General features: G+C 46.0%; 1 protein-coding gene across 1 annotated transcript; it reads right to left on the reverse strand.

Annotated features, from left to right (window-relative positions):
- Positions 1-3,252: 3,252 nt before the first annotated feature.
- Positions 3,253-11,434, reverse strand: LOC115078181 (extracellular calcium-sensing receptor-like). Its single transcript, XM_029580925.1, has 7 exons — positions 11,353-11,434; positions 8,733-8,999; positions 8,010-8,301; positions 7,007-7,849; positions 5,508-5,735; positions 4,526-4,649; positions 3,253-4,175 (listed from the first exon to the last, which is right to left on the reverse strand). Exons 2-7 carry the CDS (start codon positions 8,969-8,971, stop codon positions 3,253-3,255), a joined length of 2,649 nt encoding a protein of 882 aa, XP_029436785.1. The 5' UTR covers positions 8,972-8,999; positions 11,353-11,434.
- Between the last annotated feature and the right edge of the window lie 2,072 nt (positions 11,435-13,506).

The following is a 13,506-nucleotide window of genomic DNA, read 5'->3' on the forward strand; positions in this document are numbered from 1 at the left end:
ATGCCAGGACCTCTGCGGTTAATCCAGCATGCTGCAGCACGGATCTAAATGGGTCTCGGACATGCCGAACATATCAGCCCTGTGCTGTGCCAGCGGCATTGGCTGCCAGTTATGTGGCGTACGCCGTTTAAATTGCTAACAATTTGTTTTTAAGCTTTTGAGTTTGGATGGTCCCTGCACTCTTGCTGACAAACTGAGAAAGTAACAGTCCCGGGAGATATTGAGATGGCAGTCAGACAACTTGTTGATAGATAATACCTCCGGCGGGTGAGTTTGGATGACAAGCCTTCTCCCCTGCAGACCCCACGCTATGGAGGAATGCTCTCCCTTCCGAACTTACGTCCTGTCCTTTCCCAAAGAAAGTTGAAGGGTTTTTATTTTGAAGAGGCCTTTAAGTATTAGTTATTAATAATTGCTTTGCTTTGATTTTATGAAGTATGTTATGTGTATGAAAATTTTATGCTTATTTTGCTAGGTTTGTTGCAAACCGGGGACGAACCACCTAGCGGTACATATAGATAGAAATATACAAATAAATCAATAATTACGTAGCCACACATCCAGATCAAGAGTGTGAGAGGCTCCCACTAGTCTGTCCTCAGCGCCTGCCCTGACTCCTAATCCTGTGCTGCTGCAGCCTCTTGGCATTGCTTTTTCAGTTTCTCTGTTATGGTTTCTTGACTTGATCTCTTTCTGTGGCTTTTTTTTTTTAATCTCTTCTCTTTCTTTTTGTCTACGTCATCGCTTCCTACTTACTCTTTCTTTATCCCTCTCACACACACACACACACACACACACTCTCTCTATCCGTCACTCCACATACCATCAAACTAGCCGAGGCAGAAGTTTACATATTATTAAACTGTGAATAGTGGTGGTTTAAGAAAAGAGATTAAAATGCTCGTGCCCCAGAAATAGGAAAACAAGCTAGAAGTTACATAGCTCTGTATTTTATTTCCTTACCTTTAATATATCACTTCCCCCAGAGCTGTCCTTCTCCCCTGTGCCCTGGTACAGTGTCCAGAGCTCTGACTCTTCCCTCTGATGACTCAGGTCCTGAGACAACGATGAAGTAGTGAATGACCCTCACTCCTGACTTCTCCCCACATTTATACCGTTCCCTGCCTTTCCTCTGATTGCCAATGGTCTCCCTCCAGGCAGAATTATAATTATGTCTCATTTCTGTAATTCACTGTCAAAGACGCAAGAGTGTTGTTCAGTTCTTTAATGATGTTTGTTTTACTCAATTGCTGTATTTTTAGTGTCCATGAGAGAGGGGAGAGAGTGCAGATAGGGATAGTGTAGGGTTCTTTCCCATGGCACAGTAAATGCACCTCAGTCCTGCCCTGTGGCACCTTCTGCTAGTCCATTTCTGACCCAGAGAGCTGCCAACGCACCGCAGTCCTGCCCTGCAGCACTCCCTGCTCTTCAAGTGCTGAGATCCACACACAGCTCTCCCAAAGTACCTCAATCCTGCCCTGCAGCACTTCTTGGTGTTTCAAGACTGGGCCTCCCCTAATTTCTCTGCCAATGCACATGAGTTTTCATTTATACTATTGTAATTTAATTAGCAGTATATATGAAGAATTTGATAAATTTAAGGCCAACTGTAACATCAGTCATACATGGCCATTAGTGACTAGCCCTAGTATGTAGGACCTGTAGGGAAGTAGGAGTAGAACATACAACTTTGCCCCAGCACCCGCACTGGAAGTTGCTGCAGCGGTGAACATAAGAACATAAGAAAATGCCATACTGGGTCAGACCAAGGGTCCATCAAGCCCAGCATCCTGTTTCCAACAGTGGCCAATCCAGGCCATAAGAACCTGGCAAGTACCCAAAAACTAAGTCTATTCCATGTTACCGTTGCTAGTAATAGCATAAACATACACACCCACATAGACAACCACATCTCACACACCACCAGTACCTCTGCCACACAAACAGGAGGGAGCAGAAGGGAAGAAATTGGAGAGTGTGAGATAAACAGGGGGTCCCCAGTCATAGACACACACTCACTCACACACACACACTCACACACTCTCTCTCTCTCTCTCTCTCACGGGGTTGCAGGGGGAGATGGGGCCCACATGGACAGTATGAAGGGGAACCCTCACACACACACACACACACAAACACACACACACACATCTCACCTACAGCTGCCAGCTGTCATCCGTTCGCAAGCTAGGAACGATTGCTGGCCTCTTGCAGCTTCACTGTATGTTCTGATTTATTATGTTTTGTTTTCACGTCACAATTTTGTCCATGTCAGCTTGTACCCCACCCCAAACTCCCGAGGGTGGGGCAAGAAACACTTTCAAATAAATAAATAAACCATCAGCCCCCCTCCCCCCACACACAGACACACACACACTGACAGAAGTGAGGAGAGGGGGAAATAGTACCCCCAGCACATTACACACACACACACCGGGGGAGGGGGAGACCTACAAAGTGGAGCGTGCAAGGGGGAATTGGGGATTATATGTGAGAGGGAGAGCGTGTGATACACACACACATCCCCTACCTTCCCCTCTGCCACACACCTAAAGAGGTGAGGAGGGAAAGAGGGAAAGAGTGCCACCAACCAAATATATATATGCACCCCTCCCTTCACCTGCCACACCACATATGCACCAGCTTCACACCCCTTCTGCATACATTCCCCCACAGGTGAGGCTGGCAAGCAAAGCAAGCAGGGGTACAGCGCCCCCCCCCCCCCCCCAGCCTGTTAAATCATTGTTCTTTCACTTATAAAGTGCAGAGCACTGTACAGTCACGGAGCCGTATCTTCTGTTTATAAAGCACCAACTGCGCATTCAGCACTGTGCAGTTGTACTGAGCGCTATAACGTAACATGATTGGACTGGACCCAAGACAATGCACTTATAGTTCCATAGGTGATAGGGTGAAAGTGTTCTCCCAACCTCAGCAGCCTTCTTCCACTCTCCTTTCCACCTCCCCTGAGTTCCCTTAAGTCTCTTTTCCCCTCCCTTCCTCCGCTTCTCTCTGTTATTCTTTTTCCCTCACAGGTAAAGTATTTATAAAAATACTCTCACTGGAAAAAATTATTAACCCAGTAGGGAAAATGGCTCACACAAGCACTCAACCCGCTAGGCCCTTGGGACAGCAAAGTGTGGCCCAGTTCAGAACCTACTTGAAAGGTCAGTTAGTAATTTCCAATATAGTCACTGATTGCTCAAAAAATACAATTAACCATAATTTCAACAGAGAATTCCACAGAAGTATCTAAAAGGCTTTTATTTTCCTATTGGTCCCTTTCCCTAAGAGCTGTTCCCTGGTGTTCATGTCAGGTCTTAGTAATATGATGTAACACTTGGGTAAGAAAATACAAACGAGAATCCCTGAGCTGGAAGAGATGATCCCAAAGACCTCCACAGCAACCATGTACTTCCCCTGGGTGCTGAGATATCCTGGGATGAAGGACAGCCAGACGCTCAGAAACACGAGCATGCTAAATGTGATCCATTTGGCCTCATTGAAAGTGTCTGGCAACTTGCGTGCAAGGAAGGCCACCAGGAAGCTGACACATGCCAGGAGTCCCATGTATCCCAGCATGCACCAGAATGCAACATCTGAACATTCATTGCACTGCCATATGATGATTCCAGTCTTCAGTTTCATGTTCTTCTCTGGGAAGGGAGGGCAGAGCAGCAGCCAGGTGACACAGATTAGGATCTGAACAAGTGTGGAAGCAGAAACTATCACAATGGGCACCTGAGGTCCTAACCATCCTCTCAAGTTACTGTTGGGTTTGGTGGCATTGAAGGCAATGACCACCATGATGGTCTTGGCCAACACACAAGAGACACAGAGGACAAAGACGACACCAAAGGCAGATTGACGTATCAAGCAGGTTGTTGGCTGAGGTTCTCCAATGAAGAACAGAGAACAAAGAAAACTTGTCAATAGAGATCCCAGGAGAAGGAAAGAGAGCTCACGATTATTGGCTTTGACAATAGGTGTATCATAGTATTTGATGAAGATGTGCAACACAGCAGCCGTGATGATGGAGGAGAAACAGGCAACAGCAGTGAGAGTGCCCCCTAGAGGCTCTGGAAAGGCAAGGAATTCTGTTCTCTTTGGTGCACATTCATATCTTCTCCAATTGGGCCAATGGTCAACTGGACATGGCCAACAAATTGTAGAATCTGGGAAAAGAATCAACTTGTTTTGTAGAAACTTAAAAAATCTCTGTACTATTCTGATAATGAATTTATCTTTTGGATGGAGAGCTTCCAGGGGGTAACAATTAATTTCCCATAATGAGAAGAGTAAAATACATTGGAATTCTTTGTTGCTTAACAGTTGGGTCCATGACTTAGGGAACTAGTAATTGAGCCCAGTTAAGCTTTGATCCAAAGTGTTTAATGTTTTAGAATCTTTATATTGGGGGTATCAGACAGGTATATGTCTTCATACTCCTGCACTTGCTATAGCCTTGCACTGAGTTATAAGGCATGTATTCTTTCACTTTTCAAATCAGTTGTGCCCCATATACCTGTCATGTTGGAAATCTCCCCTTCGGCACATGGGAGGCAGTCGAAGCAACAGAGGGGCTGTCCTTTCTGAGCTGCCTTCCGGTACCCGGGTGGACAGCTCTCACTGCACACAGAGCGTGGAACCTGAGGGGGGAGAAGAAGGAAAGGCCTTTTGAAATTGTATCTTAATATTTCAAATATAGTTTGTCAGGTCATTGCATCATAATCATAATGGGATCATAGCTAGAATCCTCATGGAGGCTTTGCCAACCTATAGACTCGACTGGATTGATTTGAGAGTAGATGTCAGCCAGGAATCATAGCGAGTTCTCAGACCATCATAGGAGAAGTAGACTATGGGGCAGGACAGGAATTCAACCACTTACTGCTAATTAAATATGAAAATGCATCATGTAAGCCCAAGGAATATTGGTTATTAGTGCCTAAGATAAAATCAACAACAACAACCCTTTCATTTCAAGGTCCTTGAATTACTGATAAGAGCTTGATGCTGAGGGGGGGAATAGCTCATATTAAGAAATATTTTCAGCAGTGACAGAAATTAACAATCAGCAGGGATGTATTTTAAGGCATATATTTTTTTCATTCTTTTTTTTTTCAGCTATCACTTTCTTTCTTCTCCTGTCGGCTCCTAGCTTAGTTGCTACCAGCCTATATTGGTGTTTGGTGCTGTTAGCCTTCATTTACATTACAACTATCCCATTTTCAACCCCCCTCCCTCTGGTGCAGCCATCACAGGATCAGTCCTTGGCCAAGGTCCACAGACCGCAACGTTATCCACACCGTGTGCACCCTGGACTTTTGCGTGAAAGTTTGGCATCCTTTCCCCCAAAGATTGTGAAAGCTGCATCCACAGCATTCTCCAGCTCTTGCTGGCTCAAGAATCAGAATCTGGGCTTGGAAATAGAACCCAAATCTCTTCCATTCCTTTGGTTGCTGAGCAACAGGCTGGCCCCATCTTTGCTATGCATGGGCTGGTACCTTGGCACTTTGTGTGTTCCACCAGATGGCGCTGTTGTTTATGGTCAACTCCTGTCCTTTGGATGCTCTGGAATCAAAGCTTCCCACCTTGACGTAGCGGATGGTATTGTCAGGCTGCGGATGCCAGTTGACGATGTCATACACAGCAGGAGGGTTGCCACTGCTGTCATAGTACATCTCCTCCCCCAACTTGTTCCTGAAGCGCACCTTCCTCATGTAGTGAAGGAGCTGGAAGAGATATTATTTGTTAATTCCATAGGAGAATTCAGTAAGGTTGATATTTAAAGGATTTGAATATTTCACCTGCTCCCTAGCTAAATTTTATCCAGGTAATTTGTTACCCACACAAAACTTACCTGGCGTTGAGAGCATTGCTGGGGCACGCTGCCTGGATAAAGTTAGCTGTGTAAATCTGGTTGGATAAATAACTGTCCTAAATTTATCTGGATGACTTTATCCAGGTAGGTACCACTGAATATCTGCTTAAAGTTATCCCTGTAACTTTACTCGGATAACGTTCCTGCTTGCTGGCTTACTCTGTGTTTGCCTCAGAATAAATGGACAGGTTTCATCTTCAATACTCTACAGTTAATTGGAAAAAAGTAGGCAACACACAAAAGAGTATCTCCACCGGCATGAAGAAATTGATCTGCTCCTTCTGACCATTGGAAATCTTCGAAGTTTAAGAGCGAGACGGAGATGGGCAGGTAGAACACGAAGGGGTTAATTTTGTAACATCTCACTTAAAAATGTTGGCAAATTTGTGCATAAGTCCACCTTGGAAAATCATCTTGCCAAATCTATCCTTCTCAAGTTACACCCACTACAACGCCAGCACAAATTTTGCAGGGTACATGCGTAAATCTAAAACACCTCCCCCCAGCTCACACCCCTGGGAACCCCTCTGCTCAATCCGGGTAAAGCTTACACAAGAATGTAGCATATACACTTATGTTTACCCTCATAACGGGATGGGCTATTTAGTAAAATATGTTTTCTGAGTGTAAAATAATGTTTTTCTCACGGAAGTCCCTTTGAAAATTAACCTCCATGAGGGTACAATCTTTAAACCACCCACATTGTGGTACTTTGACGCATACTTTTTAATCGCAGTCTGTGCAACAACTTCTAAAGGGCAACTACGAGTAGATTTATTTTCAAAATTGCCATGGGTACAAAGTACGGACAGTTGCTCCCACCTGCCCACGGTGCAGATAGAGATTTGCTTGAAAAACATGCGCCGAGATTTGAAAAACACCCTCTACACATGTACCTTGCCTCCCTCCTACCTAAACATGCCCCCCCCCTCCCCTCACGGTGGCTAAAAGAATGTGCGTTGTGGGTTACTCTGTGCACTTTTATTCTCATTGAGATGATTAACGCAAGTAAGATGCTTTTAAAATTACCCTTTAAAGTTTCACTCAATGTATGGGAAAAAGGGGAGATACTTATTTGAAACACTCATGTTTAGGGGCACATGATCCTATTATGCTTCTTACCTGCCATGGCTTGAAATCCTGGATGTCCGCACATCTCTTGTTGGTGAAGGGCCCTTCCCCTGGCACGCAGGATTTCATGTTCTGTAAGGCATGTGCCACAGAATAAATTGCATTGTAGATGTTATAACTGATCCTGTTGTCTTTCTCGATGGACGTTTGGCTCTTAAACTCCTCTAGCTTTTCACTCCCCGTGCACAAGACTCTGGTGTTGTTCAATTCACTGGTAGCCTGGGTTGGAGGATCCTCACGAATTTCCCACTGACATCTGAAGGTTTCTTCCCAAAATGACTTAATAAATGTGTCACTGGGAGAAGAGGAAGGGCGTAGGTTGTGCAGGAATTCCCTGAAGCCACGAACGTCGCCTTCGTGGACAGTTAAGCCAATGGTGCCGCTTAACATGTTAGAAAGTTCCTTGGTGGAAGCAAGAGCAGTGGTTGACCAGGCCTCCGTTGCAATCCACACCTTCCCGGTGATGTGATGCTTGATTAGATTCTCCATCACCGGTAGCACATTATAACCAGAAGAAAAGACAATGATAATATTGGCAGAGAATCTTTTGACTGTCTCAGTGATGTGGTGGATTTTCCCTTTCACTGGTTGATCTGGGAGGGTCTCATGAAAGGCAACACAGGCTCCAATCGCTTGTAGCTCTTTTTTTAGCAGCTGGGAGCCAAATTCCCCATAGTCATCCTCGCTGGACAACAGCCCCACCCAAGTCCAACCAAAGTGCACCACCAGCTGGGCAAGCCCACGGACCTGGACGTCATCACTCGGGATGGTGCGGAAAAAGGAAGGAAACTGGATCTTGTTGTTCAGGAGGGGACTAGAGGAAAAGTAGCTGACCTGGAAAAGCAGAAGCATTTAATCAGCTCAGGGGACAAAGCCTTTTGGATTTGGACGTTAGAAATTTTAAAATTCTTGCAAGGATTTTTGTTATTCTTCTTTGCATTGTATGGTAGTTTTCTCTAAAAGATATGATTCTGATTAGGAAATGGATTCTTACCTGAGGGTATCTGTAAAGCCCCAACAATCTGGCCATGGAAATTGAGGTGGTAGATCGCGTTTCACCAATGACAGCTGCCAGCGGTGCCCGACTCTGGCACTGATAGTTCAGGATGGGCTTGTTCTGCCCATTCATCATCCGAGCGGTGCCTTCAAGAGCCCTCACCATGGAGGAGCAGGTGTCATAGATCAGGAAGCCCAAGGAGATGTTGGGAAGGAGGACCAGATCCTGGTTAATCTCATTGATGGTGAAGACCATGGCTTGAATCCAACCATAGACCCTGATGTCAAACCTAGAGATAAATCCAAAAGAGAAGGTGAATTGTGGAAGATTAGTTTTCTGAAAGGTGATGTGAGTAACTAAGCTGAAACAGATAAGAGTGTCGTGTTAGTGGATCAACTCCTTATGATTGAGTTTTTGATTTGGATCCATGAGGGTTCTCTGAAGCACACAATAGCATTTGTTCTGGTGTTTTATTGTTTTGTTTATTCTGATTTTATTGTAAATCGCCTTGATTTTTCTTAGAAAAGCAATCCATCAAATGCAACTAACTAACTGTTCAGTTGATAAATAGGGAGGAAGAAAACACTTTGGAGACAGATACTGGGGCCTGGATGACCATTAGACATCAAAGAGCAGCCAGACATACTAGAGCAGTCTTAGGCTGGGGACATTTTGAGTATCACACAAAGAGGACAAGTGGCAAAGGAATATGAGTCTTACGTGTAGCAGAGGAGAGGCTGCCCAGCTGAAGGCCATTCAGGCACATTCCTGCCGGAGGTCACTGGGAATATCCCACCAATCAGGATGTCCCCATCCTGCCTAAAACCCGCTTCCTCTTGACCTCTCAGGGTGCATCCTGGGGAATCAGCAGGACTGATGGGCAAAGGAATCATCAGCAGGACCGCCAGCCTGGCCAGAATCATGGCTGGGCAATTTCTCACTGGAATTGCTGAGGGCATCGCTGGTCATCAGTGTCGGAGACACCTGCTGTACAAAAAAAATAGGGGTCTGAAATCTTCATAAGGAGAGATTAATTTGTAAAAGTTAGCAAGGGGAACTCCCCCCACCCTCTGAAGATTTTGATCCACCATTGAGCCTGATCGGGAGCTGACTTCTGCTCTCTCTACTTGGCCACCTCCTCTTTCAGCTGCTGCAGTCTCCAAGTGATCTCTCCCTGCCAGCCGGCCCTTCCCATGATGGCAGCCTCCCGTCACCGATTCCTTTCCTTCTGCAGGGCAATGACTTGGGACTCAGTTTCATTGCATTTCTCTTCTAGCAAGTACCTTAAATGATATTTTTTGCATTTTACTATTTTATGACCTTTGTCTCTTTCCTTTTCTTCTCCCTGTGTCTCTCCCCTTCACTCTCCCTTCCCCGTCTACCTCTTCTCTTTATTTCTCTGCTTTTCTTTCCCCCCTCCCGCCCTCCATGCATCTCTGCCTTTCTCTCTCCCAGGGATAGTGATAGATACCTTGGTGCCTAATACTACTATTTATCAGGTCTCTAGCACCACAGACCTACACAGCACTGTACAAATACACATAAAGGTTGAAATGAAGGAGTGGGACCAGCCAGTGCCAGGTGCCTTGAAGCTCTGCCTCGGTGACATCGCTCACCTACTTCAAGGGGGCCCCTTGCGGTGCTCGGTCCCAGGCAGTTACCCTGCTTGCTCTCCCCTGAAGCCAGCCCTGTTCTCTCCTATGGTCCTTCCTTGCTTTTGTCTCGCTTTCTCCCCCTCGCTCCCTGTTCGCCTCTGCCCTTCTCTCTCCCTCCTTGTTTGCCTCCGCTCTTATCCCTGCCCTCTCCCCTCTGTGTCTCTGCGCTCTTCTCTCTCCCCTCCCTGTGCGTCCCTGCTCTTCTCTCTCCCCTCTCTGTGCCCCTTCTCCTTTTGTCTCTGCTGGAGATGCAGCCTTGTGATTAGAGCAGCAGGGCCACGAGCCGGGGATCAGATCCCCCGCTGGCGCTCCTTGTGACCTTGGATTTTCAAACCCCAGCCCGTCTTGGTGGCGCCTCCTTGCAAATGCAGGCCGGAAACAGTTTGCATGTCACGGATATTCGGAGGGACAAGTCTCCCACTGAATACACTCGGCGAACGTTATCCGCCTGCACCTACCTGGATAACTTTTAAACCTGACCGGCCCTTCTGAAACTATAAACAAAAAAATCCTATCGGGCCAGCAAACCAGATCCGCCCTGCCCACCTAGCACAATCACCAAAAATGTTGCCGGGTAACTTTTTCCCCGGGTAAAATTCAGCCGGATAAACTGAGAGAAGGCGGAGAGTGTTCCCAGGGACATTCCCTAAATGTATCCGGGGTGGCGTCACAATTCAGCGCTACCTGGATAAATATAGCACGGACAGTCTGCTTTTGGGAAACCGCCGCCCTAAAACTTCCCCGGTAACTGCACCCGGGTAACATCAGGCGGGTAACATTCAGGGGCAGGCTCACCAGTCAATGCCCCTGTAACTTTACTCAGGTAACTTCCCGCTGGCCGCATCGCTAAGTATGGACCTCGTAGATTTTAGTCGCTTTTCTTTACTAAATAAATTTCCTGTAGCGTCTTGTTTGCCCTGCGTGTGTGTCCTGACAAGACTGTAAGCTCTACGGAGAAGGGACTATCTCTTCTGTGTATCTGTGCAGCGCTGCGTGCGTCTCGTAGGCGCTTACAGAAATGAGCAATTATTTATTTATTTATTTATTTAAGGTCTCTTATATACCGATATCCGTTCGCACATCGTATCGGTTCACAAAGAACAAAAACTTTTGGGCGGCGCCCTTACATAAAACCGAAATAATAGTACAGCATAACAGGGGGATTAGGCGATGCAAATTAATAGATCAATAAATATTGAAAACTGTAAATATAAACATATATAAAACTATATACATATATACATGGCATCAGTAGTCATAAGAGCACAAGGCATACATCGGTACAATTTATAAGGAATCAGTCACCAAACAGCAGCAACTTATTATCCCAAAGGCCTGGTTTATGGGCTGAAATTAAGGGATCGGGTGAAAGTCCCTCAGTGCTTTTCTTTATTGTAGTTTTTTTTTTCTGGTGGAAATTTTCTTCCATGCCAAACGCTTTGCCTCAATTTTTATCTTCCTCTCTGCCTGGTTTTTCTCTGACGCTTCCTGTTCACTCTTTCTGCCTCTCTCTGTCTCACACACACATTTCATCTTTCTCTCCATATTCATCAAATTAGCCTAAATGAATGTTTATATTATTAGATTGCGAATACTGACAGATTAAGAGAGTAAAAGTAACGTCTCCCAAAGATAGGAAAGCAAGGTGGAAGCTGCAGGAATAGCCGTGTATTTTATTTCCTTACCTTTAATATATCACTTCTTCCCAGAACTCTCCTTCCCCCTCGTCCCATACAGCGTTCAGACTCTGACGACTCAGGATCTCAGACAGTGCCGCAGCAGTGACTGCAATCCCCCCCCGGCCCCTGACGACTCCCTACATTTATACTGTTCCCTGCCCCTCCTCTGACTGCCAATGATCTCCCTCTGGACAGAATTATGATTATCTCTCATCTCTGTAATTCACTGTCGTACATGTAAGAGTGCCACTGAGTTCTTTAAAACTGCTGGACATTTCTTTCACTCAACTGCTGTAATTTGAGTGTCCATGAGAGACAGTGCAAGCAGGGACAGTGCAGAGTTCTTCCAGATAGCACTGTAAATGCACCTCATTCCTGCCTGGCGGCACCTTCTGCTATTCCATTTCCAAACCACAGAGCTGCCAATGCACCTCAGTCCTTCCCTACAGAGCTCCCTGCTCCCAATGCACCTCAGTCCTTCCCTGCAGCACCTCTTGCAGTTTCAACACTGGGCCCCTACTAATGGTTCTCCCAATGCACACGAGTTCTAATCTACTCTATAGTCATTATATTAGCAGTCCATATGAAGAATTTGATAAATTTATGGCCAAGTGTAACATCAGTCATACATGGCCATTAGTAACCGGCGTCTGGCCCTAGTAGTAAGGACCTGTTGGGAAGGAGCAGTGGAGCACACCACTTTGCCCCAGATCTGATTTGGTGCATTAGTGGGCTCCTGGCAGCTCGAGGGCAGGTGACACCTGGGATAGGTGTGGTTTTCTGTTTAAAATGAAATGAGAGGATCTTTGTGGTGGCCTCCCAATTCCTATTCAGCTTGGACTCCATTTTTTTGAAATTTTTTCTGAATAGGGTAGGAAGCGAGACTGGCAGAGTGTGCCTCAGTATTTGTGATTCTGTCTGGTCCTGCCCAGCCTGGGATGCCCTTCTGCTCTGGGCAAGGCTTGGAAGAGAGAGAAAAACCTAATTTTACTGCCTCGCACCCAGTGGCTGGATTGTGGCATCTCTGCATTTTTAGATTTTTGGAAATTTTATAAAGTTTTGTTTTGGGAGGACGTTTTCGTGCCCACCCTTCCTGCCCAAAAGTGGAGTGAGGAAAGAAGAGGGTTTTGGTTCCCCCCTGCTGTGTGAATTTGGGGATTTTTCAGTCTGAAAGTTCCAGCCTATCAGAGAGGAGATTTCACCTGTAGGACCCTCCTCCCAGGAAAATAGGGACTGAGAGGAGCGGAGTTTTACAGTCCAGCAATGGAAGAACCAGCAAAGACGGGAGATTCCCTCCCATCCTGGGCGTCTTCTTTTCCACCTCATTGGAGGAAAGGGAAACGCACACACAGAGGAGCTTCATATGGATCATGGAGGTAACTACAGGAAAGGGTGTTTGCTGCTATGCGACTACCGTTGGTCATGTCAGACAGGGAACTTCAACTTTTTAATCCGAGTCTCCAGTCTGATTTGTTTGGCCTTGGAACTCAAAGGAACCGAAGCACTGGGTTTGCACCCCTGGAGTGGCTGTTGCACATCACCCTGGGCTTGCAGGTACATCTGCTCCCCCGCTAATCCCAGAATCCATGCCATGGTTGGGGGAGACTTTGTCAGGACTCAGCCCTGGGACTCAATGTGACCCGCTACTTTTCTAGCCTGTCCTTAATATTTTGGCAACTCTTGGGTACTGAAGGCGATATACACACAGTGTGTCTGACCCGGTCATGGGCTGTTAAAGTGGGGGGTTAGGAAGCAGGACAGGATAAGGCCCTGCCCAATTATGAAACAAGTTCAGGTCGCTCGTCATGCAACGAGGCCTCCTCCCGCTCACATTGATCCACAAGAAGTTTCGGAGTCATCTGGTTTTTAAAGTATGGGGGGATGATAGGACTCAGCAGTGCATGTGAAGCAGATAGTAAGAAAGAGAGACTGGGGTTAGACATTTATTTATTGTGAATTTTCAGTCTGATTAATAGTTTTGCAGGTGCATAAGAGAGGATGGCTGCAATAGGGAAAAAAAAGCAGTTAACACTACAGTGCAAACTCTGTCATAAAGAAGGGCAGGCTTCAGACTTAACCACCTTGGAACAAACTTTTCATCCACGGGCCTTGCACCAGTTCTTAAAGAGGAAATAGATGCCTCCTTTCTCTTTGAAAATC

This window comes from Rhinatrema bivittatum, chromosome 16 (assembly GCF_901001135.1).
Source record: "Rhinatrema bivittatum chromosome 16, aRhiBiv1.1, whole genome shotgun sequence".
In the NCBI taxonomy this organism is placed as follows: Eukaryota; Metazoa; Chordata; class Amphibia; order Gymnophiona; family Rhinatrematidae; genus Rhinatrema; species Rhinatrema bivittatum.